This window comes from Amphiura filiformis, chromosome 18 (genome assembly GCF_039555335.1).
Source record: "Amphiura filiformis chromosome 18, Afil_fr2py, whole genome shotgun sequence".
In the NCBI taxonomy this organism is placed as follows: Eukaryota; Metazoa; Echinodermata; class Ophiuroidea; order Amphilepidida; family Amphiuridae; genus Amphiura; species Amphiura filiformis.
The window spans coordinates 23182807-23207487 of record NC_092645.1 but is presented as its reverse complement, the minus strand read 5'-3'; the positions used below and the strand labels follow the sequence as shown (position 1 = coordinate 23207487).

General features: G+C 37.8%; 2 protein-coding genes across 2 annotated transcripts; both read left to right on the top strand.

Annotated features, from left to right (window-relative positions):
• The first annotated feature begins 293 nt into the window (after positions 1-293).
• Positions 294-4326, top strand: LOC140140010 (ATP synthase subunit C lysine N-methyltransferase-like). The gene is made up of 3 exons (XM_072161819.1): positions 294-701; positions 1477-1665; positions 3523-4326. Exons 1-3 carry the CDS (start codon positions 402-404, stop codon positions 3697-3699), a joined length of 666 nt encoding a protein of 221 aa, XP_072017920.1. The 5' UTR covers positions 294-401; the 3' UTR covers positions 3700-4326.
• Positions 4327-16256: 11930 nt separating this feature from the next.
• On the top strand, positions 16257-20326 carry LOC140139412 (C-type lectin lectoxin-Lio2-like). Its single transcript, XM_072161174.1, has 4 exons — positions 16257-16389; positions 18673-18753; positions 19135-19578; positions 19917-20326. The coding sequence occupies exons 2-3, from the start codon at positions 18696-18698 to the stop codon at positions 19566-19568; spliced, it is 492 nt and encodes a 163-aa protein (XP_072017275.1). The 5' UTR covers positions 16257-16389; positions 18673-18695; the 3' UTR covers positions 19569-19578; positions 19917-20326.
• The last annotated feature ends 4355 nt before the right edge of the window (positions 20327-24681 follow it).

The following is a 24681-nucleotide window of genomic DNA, read 5'->3' as shown; positions in this document are numbered from 1 at the left end:
AAGGAAGCGGGAGGGGACGTGAAACATGTTGTTTTTTTTGCCTATAATAATAATAAGACTATAATAATAGGCCTATTAGTTTTCCCGAGCGTTGGCATGTACATCCTGAAGTATACGGAACAACCATCAAACAAGCAATGCACTCCAACCATCCCAACCTTCGGCCAACAAACATGCAAACACCCCCCACACACACAAAAACCTACGAAGTTCTGGGTCGTGTCCGATGACCGCTGAGTTTTCTGAATTTTACAGCGGTGCTCTTCTCGGTAAAGGAATACACCTATCATTATTATTATCATCGGAATCGCATGGAAACTTACATGATCGAAAATGTGAACGATTTCATTCGTTAAGCTTAAACAAATATTTCGTTAAAAAATGCACATCTTGATAAGCGAATGAAACAATTCGTCTCAGTACCGTTTGAAGAAATGAGTCTATCAAGATCAGACACTTCTAAAGCCGGCAAGGCTGAAAAACCACCGTGGTACAGACGGCCTGGATTGATAGCAACGGGTGCCGTATTTGCCGTAGTGGGTGGTGTGTACGTTGTGGCTATGCCATTTGTTACGCCGGCGTTTAGAAGAATTTGCTTACCATTTGTGCCTGCAACTGATCAGCAAGTGAAAAATGTGTTTAAATTACTACAAGGCCGAAAAGGATCATTGGTAGACTTGGGAAGTGGAGATGGAAGACTGGTAATTCTAGTTCTGAATTGATTTGTTCATTTATAAATATTAAAGGGGCATTTCGTGATCCATAGCCTCATCCCCAGTAACAATTTTTGCGCAAAATTACAGCAAAAAGGTGAAATTTTCATAATTTTACTGTGGGGGCAACAGGGGGAGGGCAAGAGTTCTGACTGGGGGGCACATTCATGCCCCGTATTTTTTATACCTCTGGCTGCATGTAAATATACGAAAAATTCCTTGCAGATTAATTTGTTTAGCAAAGATATCGTCGAATTTGAATTACCAGAATGCAATTCAACAAAGTGGCCTAATGCATATACATACATACATACATACAAAACTCGCTTGCTTTACGTAAAATCTGAATCAACTGAAATTTTGGGAATAATCTTTTTTTTTTGTGTGTGTGTGGATATCTACATGTACTGAAAAATGTCATAATTTAAGAGGATGCTTACGCTAGGATCCAGGGCCAGGATCACGAAATACTCCTTTAAAATTGTTTGAATAACATTTTTATTTTAGGAAAATTTTGTAAAAACTAAGACAATTTGGGTTAAATTCGGACGAAAATTTTGACTTTTGGTATATCAATGGGTCCAAATTTCTTGAAAAATTGGTATATTTATGGGTCCACTTTCAAATTCTCAGCGGCACGTCCCTACCAAAACCAAACTTGAGACCCCCCCCCCCGGAACTATGCTTGTTGAAATGAGAATATTGAACTTTGCCATTGGAGATATAGATATAAGATCATTTTGGCATGATTTTCCATGTGCAGGTTTTTGAAGCTGCCAAGCAAGGCTTCCACAGCACAGGTTATGAACTCAACCTATGGCTAGTGTGGTACTCAAAGATGGCTGCCAGAAGAAGAGGGCTACACAAGATGGCTTCTTTCTACAGGAGAGATTTATGGAAGACTGATTTATCTAATTATGACCAAGTTGTTATATTTGGAGTAACTCAAATGGTAGGTATTAAATAATGCTTTAAAGATGGATCTTAAAATAATGGGGCCAAAAATGATCATGTTTTTAAAAAAAGTTGATATTTATCTGTACACAAAAATAACAATTTTGGCCACTTAAGGGGGTACTACACCCCTGCCCAATTTTGTGCCTATTTTTGCATTTTTCTCAAAAATTATAGCACATTGGTGACAAGTAAGATATGTATATTATAGGGGCAAGGACTACAACTACTGTGGTAATTTTATTTCAGCACAAAAACAGTTGTGGAGTTACAGTCAAAAATGAGGGAAAACCAATATTTGATCAATAAATCAATAACTACTTGCCTTGAGTTGCTGAATTTTCAGTGCAGTCCCAGCGGGCCACTCACATAAATTAAAGGGGTTGACTTAGGGTTAAGGGTTTAACATTGGGGTGTAGCAGATGTTGTGTAGGTAATTAAAGACTGAAATCATCTCTCAGGTGACGAAGCTTACTGTTGGCCAAAATCTCAATTGTAAGGGAGAATACATTGACAACAACATAGTTTTAATGAGATATTTACTCAATTTTAATTATAATAAATTTATCCATCTATCCATTTATTTATTTAGTCTGCTTTTTGACAATTTTATGTGTATGCATCTTACTATAATTCACCAGAATCTGTCTGTTTGTGTGTTTGTGTGTCTGTTTGTCTGTCCGCCTCTTTTCTCGGAGACCGGGGGTCACACGTTCCTCAAACTTGGTGGGTGGGTGCAGCTTGGTATGAGGAAGAACGAGTTTATATTGGTTAGTGGGTCAAGGTCACCCAAGGTCATCCAGGGGTCAAATTAGTAAAAACTGTTTTTCTCGGGGGCTGGGGGTCGCACGTTCCTCAAACTTGACGGGTGGGTGCGTCTTGACCCGGGACAGAATGAGTTTGTATTGGTTAGTGGGTCAATGTCACCAGAGGTCATCTAGGGGTCAAATTAGTAAAAACTGTCATATGGGCATGCAACTTGGTGGGTAGGTGCATCTTGACTTAAGACGGAACAAGTTTGTATTGGTTAGTGGGTCAAGGTCACCCAGGGGTCATCTGAGGTCAAATTAGTAAAACTGTCATATGGGCATGAAACTTGGTGGGTACAGTCAACATTTAGAGTCAAATTTTGGACGGTCATTTTGGGGTCATCCGGGGTCACCCAGGGGTCATCTGAGGTCAAAATAGTAAAAAATGTTGTATGGTCATGAAACTTGGTGGGTCGTATGGGCATGAAACTTTTAGAGTCAAATTTTTGGACGGTCATTTTGGGGTCATCCAAGGTCAAATTACTAAAAACTGTTGAATGAGCATGAAACGTGGTGGGGACAGTCAACATTAAGAGCCAAATTTTGGAAGGTCATTTCGAGGTCACAAGGGGTCATTGAGGTCAAATTAGTAAAAACTGTCCTATGCGCATAAAACTTGGTGGATACAGTCACCATCAGCCAGGTAATCGCGACAGCCGAGAACCGCCAAATACGGGTAACCGCCTAGTGTTTTATAATTGTTGGGAAGATATTGACGTTTATGATGTGTTTTATGTTGGTGTAGAATAATTAACAAAGAAAACAATAAGTACATGTAATACTAACAAGCGACAAAATAATAATCAAATTTATAGTGAAAATTCGTTTTATGCACAAATCATAATTTTTTATTATATAGAGTTTGTATAAAGATTTCATTTCAATATCAACAAGTTAGTTATATCACACTATTAAAAGATGTAATAAGATATTATTAAAATTAAAGTTTGTATAAAGACTAAAAAGTAAAGAGTACATTTCAATATCTTCGATTTATTTCGCACTAAAGATACAAGATCTCCCTGTTTTTTCTTTTTGTTTTGCAGATGGAACCACTCAAAGATAAATTATCAAATGAATTGAAGGTTGGAGGTCAAGTTGTTGCCTGTCGATTTCCGTTCACAGACTTGACACCAATTGCTGCTATTGAAGAGGGTATAGACAGTGCTTGGTTATATGACAGAACTTCTTTTCAACCTGCTGAAAAGCACAGTAAATCATGACAAGCTATTCGGACAGACTTTTTAAGAGGGTACTACACCCATTGATTTTTTTTTGCATTTTATTGCATTTTGTGAAGAATTACAAAAAAAAAATTGGACAAAGTGGTACGCAAAATGAAGGGGCAAATCTTCTCGTTTTATTGGTGGCATCGGTATCAACGTAGCTTACATGCTTTTAAAAGTAGAAGCCAAAAGGTGGTACATCACTGATGATTTAAATTCACTTCATTTTGGAAAGCTTACTATCAACGGATTTCGTTAAAATTTTGAATATGTGTTGCTAACACATTAGGGAAATAAAGTTGATATATATGTAAAATGGGAATAAGTGGTTCCTGATTTCTTTTATGACTTCATGAACTTGGTGCTCCACAACTATCAAAAAAGGAACTGGTTAAAATGCTTCTATTTTCAATGTTGAGCTATATTTTGTATTTTTAACTTGCGACATTATTTCACTGAAACTTAATTAAGCCACAGGTAACAGGTTACCACAACCATACTACAGCAATGTTGAAAAAAATTGTATTTCTTGTCACCTATACCACCATATTGGGTAGTTTTCCGTAAGCTTAACTTTTGTGATTTTGGTAACTATTTTATATTTATTTGTGAAATCCATCTCAACTAGGCATTCCGGAATGTGATTACAGACATCATCCATGCGATAGGGTGAGTCAAGAGGTTCAATGTGTCTTTTGTCGCAAATGTCATGTAGCTGAGCCAGCTTGTCAGTGGCGGAGCCCCTTACTTTACTGAGCGGCGTATAATCTAGATGCTCAATACCACTCACATGTAAAATACAATTTACAGGTGGACGTTTCTGCAGTGAGTCTGACTCGGTACCTTTATCACCCTTGCGTTTTGGCATGATTATCCACCACTTCACTATTACTATGCTACGATTTTTAGTTCACTAACACCGGTTCTAGCTAATAATAAGTTAAGTCATGCACCTAGAAGAGAAAATAGTAAATAAATCAATAACATCAAAATATCCTTCTCAATGTACCAAAAAGAGCTCCTATTATACAGACGAGTATGCCTTGAAGATACTATTTTTAGTAATATTTTGCATTTTAATGTATCCAACATGTTTAAATCATGAAAATATCCCTTTTAATTGATTGCTCATGTCCACATTATCCCGAAAAATGGGGTCATTTGTCTTCCTATGATGTCTAGTTCAAAAGTTATGTCAATTTCATTGAATTTTGTCAGAATCCAAAATGGCCGCCAAATGAACTGCATGGGACATAATATTTTGCATTTTAATGTATCCAACATGTTTAAATCATGAAAATAAACCTTTTAATTGATTGCTCATGTCCACATTATCCCGAAAAATGGGGTCATTTGTCTTCCTATGATGTCTAGTTCAAAAGTTATGTCAATTTAATTGAATTTTGTCCGAATCCAAGATGGCCGCCAAATGAACCCCATGGGACAATATTTAATTTTGGGAACATCAAAATTCATTTACTAGACACCTTCAGGATTACAAAAATGTAAGTTAGAAAAAAAAAGCACTCGGTGCATGGGAACCTCCTCTGGTGACTACACTAAAAGTTCTTTGTATCTGATCCAGAAAATGCACTTGTACGTTTCAGCACAGGTTTCAGCAAATACAGTTGTCTTTGTCAGCACTTGATGAGTGATTAGGCCTACCACTGACAACCGACGCTGGATGTATGTCCAGCTCAGGCTAGGTCTTGGTATTACCAGTTGATTTTCCATCTGGAAATTTTCTTGAACCCAGTTTTAGAAACTCATCGAATATGTGAGATCTATAATTGACAAGGCCCTTCATCTCTACTTCATCTCTGGATGGGATGAAGTATGAAATATAATTTATTCACAAACAGGAGATGTCTTTCAACTCAATAACGCCCCTGAAATATTTTTACCACGCTTCTTTTTTACCATGTTTGAGCACAATTGGGAATACTTTAATGACCTTTGACCTCGGTGTGATTTTGTTCGTGCTTCCCTCATTCCCGCATAGAGGATTACTTTGACCAAGTTTAAGCCCAATCGGACGAAGTTTAAAATTTGACCTCTGGATGACATTTGACTTCGGATGACCTCGGTTTTGTTTTCATTCTTCATATCAATGATTCCATCCACCAAGTTTAAGCCAATTGGTCGGTCAATCGGGCCAAGTTTAAAATTGGCTCAATGATGACCTTTGACCTCGGATGACCTCGATTGTATTGGCTACACGTTCCTCTCATATAAAGGATTCCATCTACCAAGTTTGTGTCCGATCGGACAAAGTTTGAAAATTTTGACCTTTGACCTTGGATAACCTTAAAACCACCCCTTTAACATGGTATGCCCCCAGACAAACAATGATGCTAATCCCCGGTACCATAGAATATCGCATTGGTGCGTCGAAGCGCGGCAAAACGCATAGCCGTACAGACAGACACACTGACGCACAACGCTCATTATTTTGATTAGTATAGATGTATCGCGGTTTGAGTGCAACATTGCCTAATTGGCAGGGCAGCTGTATTGCATCGACAATGGATCATTAAAAAATGTATCCTACACTGAGTAAAATGGAATCATTTACTTTGATCGATGGTCATTTAGCTTAAACTTATTCAGGTGTTGTCTAAATTTGAGAGGTATCTTAGTGATGGAATCAAATTCAAGCTTCAGAAGCCCAAAAGCAAAATTTAAGGTTAGCAACTATTTTAAACTGTTGCGATTTGGTAGTTCACAGCATGTTGCGAATGGTAGTGAGCTTTGGCAAAAATTGCTTTGATCAATTCATAGCGAGCGTGTAGAAGAATTCAAATATCACAGATATATTTTTGTAGGTCCTGTGGTTCTTGAGTTGTGTTGCAAAGAGGGCTGAAACAGCAACACTTTTGTAAAACGCACATAATTTATCTTAACAATAATAAATCAAGCAAGTTTTCAAAGTATATAATTCGTTTGCAAAACATCAAAGTGTTATTTTTCAATAATATATTGATTTAGACAATGAAAATTGGTTTTCATCACTTAAACTGCTCTCAACTACAAGAAGTTCTCAATCTACTTACCTCACGGAGCCTGTAATAGATTGAGAACTTCTTGTAGTTGAGAGCAGTTAAGTGATGAACATTGGGATCAGCAAGGTTCTCTATTATTGTAGTCACATCCCTTCAAAATCAAGACAAGCAGGACCACTGGCGATTGGATATACTTTAGATCAGAGGTACTATTAGGTGGGCAACACTTACAGAGATCAGAATAAAAATAAATTGAAGCAAAAGAGGAAAAATGAGAGAAAAAAAAAATCAAGAAGCAAAAACAATATATATATAAACCGGGGCTATTGTGTTTGCTGGGGTATGTGCCGTTAAATTCTGGATTTCAATCATAGACTTGTTGTTCAGGTTTCGCCGACAATAAAAATCTAATAAACTGATCATAAAACTATTTGTGAAGCTATATGAGTATTCCTATATTGAAATATAAACAGAATTGGTAAGAGAAACTAAGTCAGAATCATAAACAGCTGTTTGCATAATGGTTAAGGCGAGTCAGTAGATTGATAGAACAGAATATACGTAAAAAATGCAATAAAATACATCACACAACAACAACATGCCAAGGATAGCCCAACGTGAAAGCCCTAAAAACGGTGTCTGGTGTTTGTGCTCAAATTTTGAGAACAATAAACCCCACACTCCAAGTTATACTCATCAGGGAAAGGTATGGGTAAAGCGCCCGTCATACTTTCCTGCCGCTTGCCGCTGCGGCAAGCGGCAGAGCGTTTCAACCAATGACAAGCCTTTATTGTGTCCGTTTGTCTGCAATGCGCGTGCGCCACGCCGCTCAGCGGCAAGCGGCAGGGTAGTATGAAACCAGCATTAAATACGTGAGATCCCAAGGCTCAAATGGGATTTACCCCCCCCCGTGCCAGATTTTCACTGGGAAGGGGGATTTATGTTAGCGAAAACCTTCGTTTTGACCTGTTTGTCATAAATCAATAATTGCAATACATACCCGGGAATACATATGGAAATAACGTGACCTGGACTCATTTCCTGAATTTTCAGGTATATTTTATTACAAATGTCATAGCAGTAAAAAAACTGAATTGTGACACAATTTACAAATATCAACATTTACACATTAACTAATATATATTATCTATGTACAATTTCAAAATAATATATTACTACATCAAAACATGTTCAAAGAAAACAAGATTATAAAAACACAATTTAAATCAAATTTATAAAGTTGAAAAAAAAAATAGTAGTGCACTGGTAGGGAAGCTCACTTACATGTATTGCACAAAAACATTTTAAAATTAACTGAATATAATTGCACATTGATTATTGGTGAATTAATTTTATTGAGCATACAAGCTGAAAGACACTTTATTAAAAGTAGGTATGTCACAGTGGCTGCACAATAATTCTGCCACACTGTGCATGCAAGCATAACAGTGAATTGAAAAGCGCGCGCTTCAAAGTTGACCAATTTTAGAAAACATCATGTCAAAAAATGAATTTCCTCATAATGCTTCATTTATCCAAAATTTTTGAATTTTTGTGGCGCCCTCTACGGAGGCGCCACAATATATATGCATGACTTTGTGAATTGCTTCTAATTTCAGTCTTGCTAGATTGACTTCGCAATTGTTTTGCTAAAATTATGCCCAGCTCAGAAATAAAACCACAATTTGCTTGGATTTCATTTTATTATTGTTTTCTGATATGCACGGGATAAAATGGTGAGCGTATATTCTTTGTTTAAAATACAAAATTAGGATTTATAAAACACCAAATAAATCCTGACCTTTGTAAGCGTTCAACCAGTTTACCGTGTGCCTTAGAACCCGATAGACGGTGACATTTGACCATACACTAGGATCCACAACATGCTCATCTATCATGGGAACAGTTCTTAAACCCTAATACATTTGTACATTCATCCTTTGTACACAAACTCATACTATGCAACTTGAGGTCAAATTTTGCACTATGATTATGTAATTGAGGTTATTGGACTATGCCATTGGGATTGTGGTCCATAGTGATAAGATCAATTAACGAGGCCTTAAACTGATGGCTTTTGTTTGCTAATTACCATAGAATCTATATAGCGGTTATTGCCAAAGTTGCAATATGGTGGCACAATTGGGCGGCAAACTGTATGCAAGCAACACGGCATATTAATTATACATGTTCTACATTGTTGTATTTTAACACTGAAGACCAAGGCCAAGACCAAAATCATGGAGGTAGTACTAGCTACTACCTTCATGATTGGATTAAGTATAACTAAATCCTGTTATCTACTCAGCAATGTTTCCTTATCGTAATAATTGTAACAAAATGTAGTGTACTAAATGGCACAAGACAAAAAAGGCAAACAGACAGAAATTTAGAGTTTTAAATCAGAGAGTTGACAGGAAGTTGTAAGAGTTAAATTGTTATGGATACTAGCGGGTACCCGCGCTTCGCGCGGGCCCCCGCTAGATGAGTAAACAGGAGCGGTTAGTAAACGGTAGCAGTTAGCATAAACGATGGAAATGGTAATCATGGCAATTGGTATCGATTCAACAGCTCAATTAGTACGCGGTCAGTGATGTGGTACCATATTTTGTTGCCTCCATTTGGAAACGATTTCCTTTAGCATATATCTTTTGCGTAATTTTTGTACCAAACACCCTTTTGACTTATTTTTTTTTTTTTTTTCCTTTTTTCTTTCAGTTTCTCTCTCTATCTATTTCCATTTATTGCTTTCCAGTTATTTCGTTCCATTTCTCTCTATTTCATTTTCTTGCTTGTTCGCTTTCTTTCTTTCTTTCTGTCTGTCTGTCCCTCTAGCTTTCTTTCTTTCTGTCTATTTTTTCTTTGTCTTTCCCTTTCTTTCTTTTCGTTTCTCTCTCCCTTTCTCTTTCTTGCTTTCCCTTTTGTTTCCTTCGCTTTTTCTTTCTTTCTTTCTTTCCTACTTTCTTCTTTTTTTACTTAGGCATAAATCCATCCCGGAGTGGGGAATAAATTCCCCCAATATTTTGATACGGGACATGGTCTATAGGCCTACAATCACCTCCATATTGATGCATTATGTGGGTTTTGTTCTTTCTTTTAATTTTGTTTCTGTTTCATCATCAAGTAGGCCTATAGCAACAGTTGACACCTGTATACATGTGGGTTTCTGACAAAGTTAACCTCATATTTGGCCAAACTAAAAAGTGGCCATTTTTGTTCACGCATGTAAAGTGGGTTTCTTTCTTTCTTTTAAATTTGTTTCTGTTTCATCAAGTAGGCCTATAATAGCAACATTGGGTTTCAAGATACCCCCCCCCCCTATTTTGATAAGGGCAATGGTCCATACAATCACCCCCAAGAAAGTTGACACCTGTAGTAGGCCTATATGTGGGTTTCTGACAATATCAACCTCATATTTGGCCAAACTAAAAAGTGCCCATTTTTGCGGTCTTCGTGCGAATTTCTTCCACTTTTGCATCATATAAAATACCATCTTCATTATGGCCATAAACTATTCTGTCGCCAAACGGTGCAGGATTCACTGTAGGCCTATTTCAAGAAATTGAAACGGACCCTACCTATCCCCATATCAAAAGAAATCTACGCCGCTGTTAATGTTGTCAGAAGGTGCTGGATTCACTATTAATTATAATATGCCTACTTCAAGTTCAAGAAATGTTTTTCATATCTCTATCCCCCCCAATGTGCTAATAATGCTCCACCCTCCCCATCGAATCACAAATTGTTACAGGTCATTTGAGGTGGACTAAGTTTATATTTGGATTGTCAGAACACCTCCAATCAAACACATTTCTCTTGCATTTGATCATCTTCTACTCTTACACTTCCCTAGAAAAATCATTATAATACCAAATCTACACACCATGGAATTCACCATATCACGTCCAAGTTCACATTGGGCGCCACATTCATAAGGAATTTTTATTAATATATGGTGTGTGAAGACTTTCCGAGGCTACCGTCGGGTCCGCAAAAATTAAATATTGTTTTATTTAAGAGCTACTGCCTGTTTTTATGGATTTTTGAAGATCGCTCATAAATCAGTAAATATAGGCCTATTGAAATAAAGGACCTACCACCATTTAGCTGAAATATTAATCTTTCTTAGCATGTAAATTATTTCCGTCGACAACGAATGAAGCACTTCCCTTGCCTTGAGTAAAACTAATTAAAAACAAAACATTATCAAAGAAATTTGTAGGGAGTAATTTTCCAAACCACAATAGCTCTAAGCCATTGTGTGTGTCCAAGGCCATACTATTTTTGTATACGCGATACAGTAGAATGGCTGTTCTTTTTACCATTTGTCTACCCGTGTTAATCCAGATAACAAAATGTTAATTTAAAGTCTCATTACAAATGAATTTTTATTTTTACTTTTCGGATTTAGCTTTGAGCAATGGTGACACATACCATGTTTACAGAAAAAAATGAAAATTCTATTCCAGACATCGTCAAAATGTCAAAATTTGTATTTTTTTGTATTATATTTAAGTAATTAACTGGAGTTTCTTTATGCAACATCATAACAGGTTCATACTTGACAAATTTATGGTGAATGGATAGACTTTCATTAAATATTGAAAAAACCCAAAACTACACATGCCTAATTTACATAATAATAGCATGAATACATAATTAGCTGTAATTAGCTAATTTGCATAATTAATTACTTTTTGTGTATTTTTTGTTATCAATTGAAATAACTTTGTATACATATGTGTGCAAAAAACCGCACCCTGATATCATGTACGGTTTTCTATTGGCATCAATTTTGCATATTAATTAGCTGAACTTAGTCATTTTTTCACCTTTAATTTGTCTGCAGATTGGCTGAAATAGCTAAAATAGTATTTTTGGTTAATTTATTATAATTATTCAATGATAGATTTTTAAATTTTGTTTTCTTTAACGAAGTACGGAAAGATAGGCATTTAACCTGTGATACTTAAATTAACGCTGCTTTTTCAAGCAAGGGTCCAAATAAACCTTCAAAATCTCGAAATGTGCCAATTTTGTCATTATAGCCATTTGTGGCAGGTTTTAATTCCATTTACGAGCATCTTAAAATTGACACTACATCACAATGCATTGACCGATTTCAATTCCGTTTTTTGATTTTTGATTCTTTAATAAAACTCATTCATGTAGAAACATTAAATAACGTGTTTCTGCTGCACTTATTTTTGGGGTGATATGCCTATTAAAAGTTAAAAAGGACACTGATGAAAATCATGCAAGCAGCTAGCACAAAAATGGTGTGATTTAAGAAGTATAGGAGGGAAGCTCATTTAAAAGACTAGTAAGATAGGGCAGTGGGCTGTTCTTAAATCGGTCAGTTTTGAACCGGTATGGTTTGAATTGTGCTCGTTTCCGGAGTTGCATATTTGACCTAAACTCAGAGCAGGGGAACCACCTTGAGAATATCTCAGAGCTGCTAGCTTTGATGGCAAATTCCTTGTAGATATGAATTCTGCGGTCTACAAGAGACTGAAGGTTGAGGACTTCCATTGCATCGGGGTAGGTTGTATAATCTGAGGAAAGGATGCACGCTTCTGAATCTTCTCAAGGCGGCTCACCTGCTGCTGAGTGAGGCCAGCACTCCAGAGTGGTGCAGCATAGGCTACTCTAGACATGGGCGGACATAACCTTTGTAAACTGTAAGGAGATCTTCTTTGTCTAGCCCAGCTCCTTTCAGAAGATCACCGTACTCTGCAGAAACAACCAAAAGTGGAAAAATTATATCTAAGCGCTCCGACTTGCCTTAATATGTCAATATAGATAAAAGCTAGACAATTCTATTCTAACTGACAAATGGTACAAGTGTGTCATACTAACAAAAGGTCAATTTTAAAACAGCAAAAATGTCAAACATGTCAAACGCTAAGTCCCAATGGCGTAGCGTGGGTCATCCGATTGGGGGGGCGTGTCTGATGGGGGGGCACAAGTTTTGGCAATTTTTCTATGGGATTTTTAAATTTAGCAATCGATGGGGGGGGGGTGGGCCCAACCCCCGTGCCCCGATGACGCTACGCCACTGCTAAGTACTGTCCCAGTATAACTTACATATACAACATGTGTGTCGCTGGATGATTTCATGACATGCCTATTTTGTTATACACTGAAAGTTGTAAACCGCATTAATAAAATTAAATTTATGATGGTATCATCGCTCTATATAACCTTGATTTATTTACCTCTATATATTACAAACGTTCGATTCGAAATGATACAGCGATGATTTTTGGAGCGCCATGTGTATTTGCATATCGGCACCCTGCTATGATAATTGCCTAAGTCATTTTTTGTGTGCTAATTTTGAGAAGATAGTTACGTAATCACCCTTTTCATTCCTGATTATTTCTTTTAATTTGTCTCATTTAATCATTTGTTGTTGTGCAAAGATTGGTTAATAAAATGTTAAATGCATGCTTGAACCATTTTTCGTACTTGTTCTCAAAATACAAAAAAATGACTTTTATCGTACCAGGTGACGATGTATAAAATGGAGAGATTGAAAAATTGCGATATTCATTTCATAGACTACTTGCAGGCCTACATTTTGTACAATTACAAAATAAGTGTCCCACCTGTCGTTCAGCTCGCGATTTCATTAGTTAAAATACGAATAATGCCGGAATTGTAGTAATTTTACCCCAATTTGAACCAGAATTGCAGTGACTGGGCAGCATTCAAAGTTAAAGGGTACAAACAGGTTTTGTGCCGGTTTTACTATGACATTTGTGCGCGAAGGGCGCAAAAATTCTTAATTTCAAACTATTGTTGCCCAAAATGAAAGTAAATTTAGGTAGCCTATTTGGCAGACCAGAGCGCGCTAAAGGAGCATTATGCAGTCATGTCTACAGCAGAATTCACCACGACCTTTGCAGGACTTAAACCCCATTACACCAAGATAAACCTCATTCAAAACAGCTCAACTATGTTAAATCAGGGATGTGTCTCATATCCCTGGTTAAATCCATAAACATATGTGTCTGATTTACCTGTGCGATATCGCAATGTGCTGCGATGAAATAGGTATTATAATTTCAGTTGGATGCACCATTACAAAGCAAACGCGCATTTACAATACTGAGCGTGGCCTTTGTTTCCGAAATGAGAACAAAAGTCTGCATATTGTTATCCAGCCATGTTGATGTTACAACTCATGTCAAACATGTCACATTTATTGTGATCGTATCACACAAGTAAATGAGAAACATGTCGTTTTAGACTTAAGGGGGTACTACACCCCTGTGGTAAATTTGTGGTTATTTTTGCATTTTTCTCAAAAACTAATAACACACTGGTAACAAAAGTTATGTATATTATTGGGGCAAGGGATCCAATTACTACGCTGAAATTTCAGTGACTCAAGACAAGCGGTTCAGTATATATGATAGGAAATGAGGTACATCCTAGCGGTACCTTTTTCTTATCATAAATAACGAACCGCTTGTCTTGGGTCATTAAAATTACAGTGTAGTAATTGTATTCCTTGCCCCTATATTATACGTAACTTTTGTTCCCAGTGTGTTATTAGTTTTTGAGAAAAATTCAAAAATAGACACAAATTTATCAAAGGTGTAGTACCCCTTAAACTGGGGTATGAACGTTTGGACAGTATTTATTTTGGGACATTAGAGCACATCAGACATATCGAATTGCATTCTGAATACGAAGAATGTCCTTCTGATATGAAATAATTTTGATTTTTTGAAATTCGCAATTTAATACACATTTTATGGCAAATCATTTGATATTTTTGATATTTAACAGTACTCGAAGTAAACTTTACAAATCTGATGATTTATACTTAAAGTGTATGTAGGTGGGATGAAAAGCCGACGATCAATTGAAAATGTTGACCTTTCGTATTGGAGATATGGATTTTTTCCCAAAACACCAAAAAAAAAAAATAGGTCTTTTGGGAAAAAAAAATCCATATCTTCAATATGAAAGGTCAAAATTTTCAATTGACCGTCGGCTTTTCCTCCCAGCTACATACACTTTAAAAATGTATCATTAGATTTATATAATTTACTTCGAGGACTGTTATATATCAAAAATTTGAAAAATATTAAATTTTTATAATTTGTCATAACATTTGTATTATATTGTGATTTTCAAAAATGAAAATTATTTGATATCAGAAAGACATGCTTCGTATTCAGAATGCAATCGATAGGTCTGAGGTGCTCTCATGTCCCTCAAAAAATACTGTCGAAACGCAATAAACGCTCATTCTAGATCCCTTAACACGGTTTGGAAAAAGGTTTTCCATTTTTTAGCTCCCTATCGGGCAGTCAGAACTCCATACTTGGGAGGGCTCGACAACAATCTTCCCAAAATCGCATTTTAATCATTTTTAGATGACCATAGAGGGAAAGAATTGAAGTTTTTTTACAGCTTCTATGGCGAAAATTGATCAAACCGATCACACGATGGTGCTCGCTCGAAATTTGCCATTAAAATTACACGTCCGACTGTTATGAAATTTTGGAAGACTCTCTTCGGAAAAACAGCTCGACAACAGCTTTCCCGTGACATTTTTACTTCAAATTGTAGTATGTTAAGGATGAACATTATAATTCACATGTGAGCCTCTATGGCTATTATTGGGTGAAGGGTTTTCCCTCCAGCCCACTAATTAGTCTATTGCTTATACCTATTAGTACAGTGAGTGAGCTAAAGGTCAATCATCAATTGGAGCGCTGTGTGTGCACTGAATAGGAAAAACAGACAGTAACTGCATAATGGCACACACAGGTAATTGCTTTACTTTATCTTCTATTGTAAGGGGGGGGGGGACGTCCCCCATGGAAACTTTAGGGGGGGAAGCCCCTCCTTCCCCCTTCCGCCGTCTATGCAGAATTGGTCCCACCAGGGCGCTTCAAAGAGTAAAGTTCGTAAACATGTTAACTGGACGAAATCGCTCTCTCTCTCTCTCTCTCTCTCTCTCTCTCTCTCTCACTCCCTCTCTCTCTCTCTCTCTCTCTCCTCTCCCCCCCCCCAACTCTTTTTCTCTCTCTCTCCCTCCTCTCCCCATCTCCCCCTTTCCCTGTCTCTCTATTCGTAACCCGCCCTTCTCTCTTTCTCTCTCCATCTCTCTCCCCTAACTATCCGTCTAACGTCTCTCTCACCCCTCTCTCCCTCTCTCTATCCCTCTCTCTATCCCCCTCTCTCCACCTCCGTCTCTGTCACTTATTTGTTTTTGCTTTGTTTTTGTAATGAAATTTTGGGTCCGTGATGCTTTTGACGCCAGTCGCGTCCGCCTCCACCCGAATGGGCCATTCCGGTTAGAATCCATACACCCATTATAAACCCATTTGACTTTCACACTCACTAAGTTAGCGAATAAGGTCATATTTTCCAAAGGGGGTGTATGGATTTCAACTGGAATAGCCCAATATTCTAGTAGATCATTGGAATAATCAGACATGACGTAATTCTGTAATTGCCGCGCTTCAACCAAAATCCTTTGGCAATTATAATAATATATAATTATAAAAATAGGTACAGAGATAGGGCGATAAATGTATATAAACGAGCAATAAAAGCAGCATAGCCCAAAAGAAATCTTTACAGCTGTCGCCTGACTGCTTTTCTCAAATTCTGCGTCAATCTGTTACAGAATACTGCGTTTGGTACAGACGTGTTGAAGGTAAGATACAATGTTTATACGGAATTGTGTTTCATACTTATTTTGACATCTTAATTTAATAACTGCTAAATTGTTGGTTTAAAGTATATAAAAGTATACATATTTAGAATGGTAAAGACTTGATAAATTCATCTGTGATGTCCAATTTAGGCCAAAATGCTAATTTGTGGCCCAAAATCTCAAAAAACTGTATTTTTGGCCCACTTCTATTTTGTTAAACATAACAAAAATTCTTGGGCCAAATGTTTTTATTAATTTTTAAAAACTAGATAAAAATATCAAGGAGCCGTTTTTGGTGCACATTTCTCTAAGTTGGTCAATATATATTTGAATTAAGGTAAGTCATTAGGTCATATTTTTTCAAGTTTTGATATTTTGCTTAAATAAGCCTAGTAGGCCTACAGTTTATTATTTTTTGAATGCCTCAAAATGGTGTCAATACCTGTTGAAGACTTAAACTATACATAAGAGTTGTTTTAGGTCGAAATTTGGCCAGATAACAAACATTTAAAATTTTGAAATTTTTGGCCAAATTTTTTGAATTCCTAAAAATGGTGACAAACGACGGAAGAAGACTTTCGATTTGATTTTAGGTCGAAATTTTCCCATTGATCATAAGAAAAAATGAGCCAAATGAGGACAATTTTTATTATTCTTGTAGCCTAAAACCAAGCCAGAGGAAGATGTACATTACAGCTTCAGCTTAAGTTTGTTCTCGTATCTCCCCTCAGCAATGTTACGCTCAGCTAAATCTGCTCCTATGAATTGTGCTGAACAAATTGCGCGTGCAGCGCGTGAAACTGCCGACATTAAATTGTGGCAATAATGAGAGTAAATTTCGCGCATTAAAATAAAAACACTCGTTCTCTTTTTCAATAAAATTCTTATTAATAAAAAACAGATGCTTTCACTTTTCAGTAATTATCAAGTTGCCTCATTATCAGACCTGTGTCCTTGCCTTTTGACTCTCGTATTTTACCGTTTAAATGGGGAAAAATTTGAAAAATTGTGGCCTTAAACCGGAACATAGGAAGAGGTGCACATTAATGGCGACTGAAGCATTATGATTTAGGGAGGAACATAATTATTTCGTGGCAGTTTTAAAGGGCGAACCACCGAAATGAAGGTAAAGTTTGGAATTTAATGGACTTTTGCTCGCAAACTTGTGCAATTTTACTCTACTTTGGCCCCAAAACACGGTGTTTTTCGGGCTAAAAAGGAAGATGCACAGCGCAATTTTTACTTAACTTTGTCTTATGATTGCTTAACGAGAGAGAGAGCTTTCATCCAGAATTCTCTTGGATGTCGTCAGCCCTATCTGGCATATTGTTTACTGAGAGGAAAACTATACTAACCCAGCAAACACAAAAACGTTTTAAAATGTTTTAAATAAGTTATCTTTTGGCTTAGGTAAAAACGTTTTTATAACATTAAAATGTCGGGTTACATAAAGGTCATGAAAACGTTTTAAAACGTTTTGTATAAAAACACACTACAACAATATTTTAACAATGTTTTCAAAATGCTATTGTAAACTATTATTGCAAACATTTTTTACCAAATATTTCGTCAACACTTAAATAACATCATGTTAAAATATTTGCACCCAACATTTTAATAACATTTAAATGTCGGGTTATATAAAGGTCATGAAAACGTTTTTAAAACGTTATTGCAAATATTTTGGGCAAACATTTTTCGCAAAATATTTTTTCAACCCCAAAATAACATTCTGTTTAGAATGTTTTGTATCAAGTTTTCAAAAATGTTTTTGGAATGTTATTAAAACGTTTTTATACCCGTTTTTGGTAATATATTTTGTGTTTGCTGGGCAGTAGATTGTCAAAAAATATTTTCTAATGTCATGAAAACGTTTTATACCCTTAATATAATCTTTATATAACCCGACATTTAAACGTTTTCTAACAACATTTTATAACCTTTTGTGAATGATGTCGAAAACGTTTTGTGGTTGCTGGGAAACATCATTATTACATAATATTATTTGCGACTTGATCTTACTTCGCGGAAGACTTCATTGCCTGGTAATTTGACTGGGTTGAAACTTGAATGGCATAGAAATATTTTAAACACTGATTTTTAATTCTCACTGCACGGATTTTTAGTATCACTGCACAAACGTGCCAGGAGGTACGTTAAAATAGCCACTGCCGCACTCGCAATATGTACTGCTGAATGGGTGCATACTCATGGAACAAAATCCAGCGTCGTCCACAAAAATAACACAATTTATTATTCCTCATCTATATGAATTTGTTACAGTGTTGATCAACTCAATCTTGAAGATGAAGATCGCCATTATTGTTCTCGGCTTGTTTACCTGCGCTGCAACAGCACAATTAGGTAAGAAAAACTTGGATTTAGAGAATAAACCAAAAGTTCGGCGCCGTCCCTTGAATTGGACCAAAACAGCGTTAAAATGAATTTGATCATATCAGCTCAAAAAGACCACACATTTCTCACCCCTTTCTCTTTTCTTTAAAGGCGATTATAAATTTTAACCAGCTCGCAGTTCGTAGCTATGAAAGACTTCCTTTTACCAACCGATACGCCGTCAGCTCCCTAAGACCCACCAATTCCAGTTCCGTGGGAAGCATACCCATAACACTAATGATGTGGCCTGGGCTATGAGTATACCAAAGTGTAACAAAATGAATACGTACTGTTGCAAATCTTTGTCAGACGGAGATCTTTTACTTATAAAGACGGATTTTTCTTTTTCAGTTTGTGATGAGGCATGGACGCTTCTCGGTGATAGTTGTTATAAGACCTTTCGACCTGAACCTGAGGGCGAAGATTCGCAAGAGGCAAGGACCTGCTGCACTCAGCCATACGGAAAGAGCGTCTGCGAAAGTTTTGGCGCACATCTTGCTGACATCAAATCTCAAACAGAACAAACAAATGTGGTGAACTGGCTTACTAGTATCAACTCCAAGGATGTCTGGCTGGGGTTGTATTCACCAATTCCTGGCGGTGATCTCTTCCACTCCGACGATACTCCACTTGGTAGTTACACCGCGTGGTCTTCCACTGGGCGAAACGGGCAGGTATCGTGCGTGAGGATGGAGCAGACGGAGAACGAACAGTTCAAGTGGTCTGATAGAGAATGCGATTGGAAATATGGATTCTTGTGTGAGAAAGAAGCAACAAGTGGCTAAACATTCCGAGGTAGGTATTTATTTCTTGTGTTTACATCAAACCTTTTAAATTTAGTCAGCGGCGGCGGGTGTATTAACATTTTGTTGGGACGAGCACATTTTGTTCTGATGTTACTACGACATGTGTAGACTTGTATGTCTCTGAAGATGCCTTTATTCAAAATCACTAGCAAATTTAATATTGGTTGGTTGGTTGGTCAGTCGGTTGGTCGGTCGGTCGGTCGGTCGGTCGGTAGGTACCTTCCTTTATTGATTGATTGAATTATGCATTGCTTGGTTCATTTATTAATATTTGTAATAGTTTTTTGACTTATCGACTAATGTGTATTTTCTCATTTTTCATTTTAGATGAAGACTACTTTACTCTCCATGCCATCGTTATCAATTTGAAGCAGGATGGATAGATAAAATAAATAACGAATAATGAATAATATTTACTGAATAGTACATAATGAGTATAGTTTTATTTTAAATATAATTTTTTCATTCATAACTTGATTCATATTAATTAATGCAGTGTTATTATATTTAATCGTCGTCGGACAAGTTAAGAGCTGTCTAAAAACTTACCAATTGTTATGAACTCCCGTGGTAAAACTCTATCCCACAATTTAAGCGACGCAGCTCAATATAGGCGCAGTCTCCTTGTCTACCACATAACCTTCGCAACCAGGAACATCTCCCCCGCGACTATTTATGGTGCATTATTGGGTATATAATTGATTAAATGAACTTCAGAATGATCTTGTTGCCGAAAATGTGTTTTTGTGAGTTTGTGTGCTAGTATTTTGGCTATGTATTGTTGCCTCGCCTGAACTTTGTACAGAGGGAGACTTCGTGGTTGTTGGTGTATGTCGGGGTGCGGCATGTGTCCGGCGTATAAGCTAAATGTAAACAAGTTATCTTCAAAACCATAAGGGCTATGATCATTTAAATATGATGACGAAACTTGTTCTGGGAAGCATGACTAAAGGGCCTCATAATTTGCATTTGCATAATTAATGCATATAGCACAAAATAACCTTGTGAACAGATTATATAGAGTCCCGTAAACATATGGATCAGCATGATCCGTAGGATTGTAGATAATATTAGATAGTGAACACCGACATCGCCCGGTTAATAATTACATTATGCAGCAGAGACACTGAAATGAAAACCCGGGATCGATACACGTGAATATGCTATGCACGATTTGATATTCAGGCGATAACTCTTTGGATACCGGGGTAGAAAATGATGAATATCTCCCGTAATTGATTTAGTCTAAAGAAGCCAGATTTTGTTCCTTGCACTTGAATATACGTGTTCAACGGATATGATAGTCGTATATAGCTTGCGTCTTGAGAAAGAACCATTGCGTCTTGAACTCAAAAACTGACAAAAATATTCTGATTTTATATCTGCCGAACTACAGCGCAGTGTAGACTAGCTGCACTCACTCGTGCAAGCAGTCTAAAAGCATACCGTATGACCATTGACCTCATCAATGGCGTATACATGCTCACTCACACACACAGAGGTCAATTACCAGGCTATTGTCAGTAGCCTTAGTCGGATCTCCCCCGATTCAGTATGCGTCTCAAAGGTCGGAACAAAATGGCTATGCGTGGCTGTGGATTCAACCTACCATATGGCGATTTATGCCATGAAGATCTCGGGGCGATGACACTTTGTAGTGTATTGTATGTCAAATCACAGATCCTGGATCCAAAAAAATATTTACTCACTGACTTCAGCTTTCGCCATCCCTGATGATGGTTTGATCACAAGTGATCTGGTCCACTGAACTTCCCACGGCGTTTGGATGCAATCTCACTCCTCGGGATCTGTGGGAGATGATAGTGGTAATGTGGTAGGTTGGGATCAGGGTGTGGTGGGGTAGGGTGGTTGGTATAAGGATAAGATAGGGTGGTAGGGATGGTCGTATAGACTGGTAGACCTAGTGGGATATGGTGGTAGAGGTAGTGGATGGGGTAGGGTGGTGGGATATGGGAAGGGTGAGGGTAGTGTTGTGTGGAATGGTAGTGGATGTAGTGGTAGTGCGATGGGGGACTGGGGGTATATTCAGTTCAATTTCAATTCAATTCAATTCACCCCACTACCAGTTGGGTATGGATGTGGTGGCGTGGGGTAGGGTGGTTGGATATAAAGGTGGGGTAGGATGGTAGGAGTGGTGATGTAATGTGGTAGAGGGATAGTGGGGTAGGGTGTGGTGGGGTAGTTGGTGGGATAGAGTCGTTGGTTTAAGGGTGGGTAGGGTGGTAGGGGTAGAGGTGTAGGAAGGTAGAGGTAGTGGGGTCGGGTAGTGGGATGTGATAGGAATGGGGTAGTTAGGGCAGTGTGATAGCGTGGTAGGGATAGGATAGTGGGGTAGGGTGGTAGGGGTAGTGAGTAGGGTGGGGTAGGGCAGTTGGTGAGGTAGGGTGGTTGCTTTAAGGGTGGGTAGGTGGTAGGGGCAGTGATGTAGGAAGGTGGAGGTAGTGGGTGTGGTAGGGTGATTGGGGGTAGTTAGGGTAGGGTGGTAGGGATAGGATAGTGGGGTAGGGTGGCAGGGGTAGTGGGTAGGGTGGAGTAGTGGTGATAGTTAGGCTGGTGAGGTAGGTATAATGTGGTAGGGTAGGTTGGTGGGGTAGTGGAATTAGGGTGTTGCAGGTTAGTGGGTAGGGTAGTGGAGTAGGGTGGTAGGGGTAGTGGCGCAGGGTGGTACGGGTGGTGTAGAGTGCTGAGGTAGATTGGTGGGGTCAGGATGTGGTGGGGCAGATTGGGGATATAAGGATGGGGTTCGTGGTAGGGTTGTGGGGATAGTGGGATGGGGTAGGGTACTATGGACGGCAGGGTGATGGGGTAGGGGTGGGGTCAGTGTGTTGTGAGATATACATAGGGCCTGCACTTTGGCTCGTTTTTTGCAGGTTTACATGGTCCAATAATCACAAGATGACTGACATGTGGTAACAAAGGAAGCAGTCACTGCAATTTGATTATCATATGTCCCATATGATTGGCCATTCAAGACACCCTGTGAATATACTATAGCGGCCTTTTCAAAATATAATACCTGTTTGCTTGACTGTATTGACAATACCCGGGAACAATACACACAGTATATGCATTGGACAAACTTTTTACAATAAGCATGATAAGTGATGATGTGACCTCCAGATTTATACATCGTTCGTCTCGCACACTGACAACATTTGATTGAATGGACTGTAGGCTACTGCGCCGTGATTACGGTGAAGGACACCGGTTCAAATCCTTTGTTTCGAGCCAATCGATAAAATCATGCAGGGCCTCTATTCAGCATCGAAGTGGTTACGTAATTCTCTTGGTTACCGGATCACGCTATTTTGATATGCCTTCAAGTGCCATATACTTTGTGTGGTGATTGTTTCGATCGTGGTTCATAACTCAAGCGCGTGATCCCGTTGACATAGTAACATTACGTAACTTCGATACTGAATACCCATGTACAGTTTATCCCTACATAACCTATGTCTTGAATACGCTGGCAAAGTTATGTAATAATCGGATTAATACTATATAGCAGTAGGTAAAAACAAGTTTTGAATAATCCGCGCTATAAAGTCCCATTCAGTGATCCCAGCGAAAGTAAAAAAAAACCTCAAATGGTTACGTTTATTAAATTTTTTAATGAAAAACAAATGGCAAAAAAACAAAACAGGAAAACGACAGTATTGACGAAGTTGAAGCCCCATTCAAATACATGTAGCTAATATACTGTCAGTACCGGTATATAAATTACAGACTCACGTAGCTCGAGATACTCTAGCTAAAATACAGGTTTACATTTACTATCTTACATTATCTTGCTGTATTTCAGCTAGAGCTCCAAACGACAAGCTTCCGGGTTTTTTTGGAGAACAATACTGTTACGTAAGATGAAGAAGAAACCCGCCTCGCAGCCCGCCCTACTCATTATTTCATTGTACTTATTGCAATTTGCCTCCACATATTACGTAATCAACACAAAGCTTTTGTGAGGATTAGTGAGTGGATAAGAAATTGGCAGCGGAGGATACGAAGGACACGCCGATTGCTGCTTGTCAATCATGAATTGCCGCAACGTTTTAATATTTTACTGCATGGCATTCCGCAAGCACCAAGACAAATTATGCCTTATTTTTTCCAAGATCATCTCATATGAAGTAAGCTGAATGCGATCTGTACTTTTATAACATTCCGATCGCTTTTGATCACCTATTATCGGCGAATTTGCTTGAAAACACGTGAGTTCATGTTGTGTAAACATAATTAGCATAGACACAAATGAAATTACGATGCAATACAATGCAATTTGAATGCGCAGCAGATCTATAGAAATAACATTGCCCGGTTTTATGCAGAATTAGACCCTGTCTGGACTCACGTAAATGCATTATTTTTTGTCTTAGACACACGGCGCGGCTTTCGGCTGAACCACTGCACTAGCAAGCTATGTTAGCACATCTATGACAATGACGAAAGGTACAAAATCAGCCATAGGCCTTTAGATAGCAGAAGACACAAAAGTAGTGTTTTATGACCTTTGACATTCTTTTGTGGCGAGTGACATGGTCTTTCAATTCACGCCGAGTGTCCTTGACATGTTTGACTATGCTTCAGTGGTCATGAAAGAATTCAAAAGATAACCTCTGCCCCAATAATCCCAAGCAATTGTCTGAAACTGCTCCTCGGATCATAAGAACTCAGTCCTCAAATGATAGTCATAATAATGTCCAAAATATAAAAATTACTGACTACCATTGAAGACTGAGTTCCGCAATCTAGTATCCAAAATCTGAATTTTGATGATTTTTACGATCGTCGGGATGAAAAAAAAATCAAGAAATCACTGAATGGGCCTTTAGTTCCCTCCTCTCCTTACCCTGGCAATATAAATCAAAGAAAAATAAAGAAAAAAATAAAGAAAACAAGAAAAGAAAATTAACCAAATTAAGGGATCTGTTTTGAGCGTTTCGATAGTATTTTTTGTGGGACATGAGAGCACATCAGACATATCAAATTGTATTCTGAATACGAAGAATGTCTTTCTGATATCAAATAAATTTCATTGTTTGAAATTCACGATATAATACAAATTTTATGACAA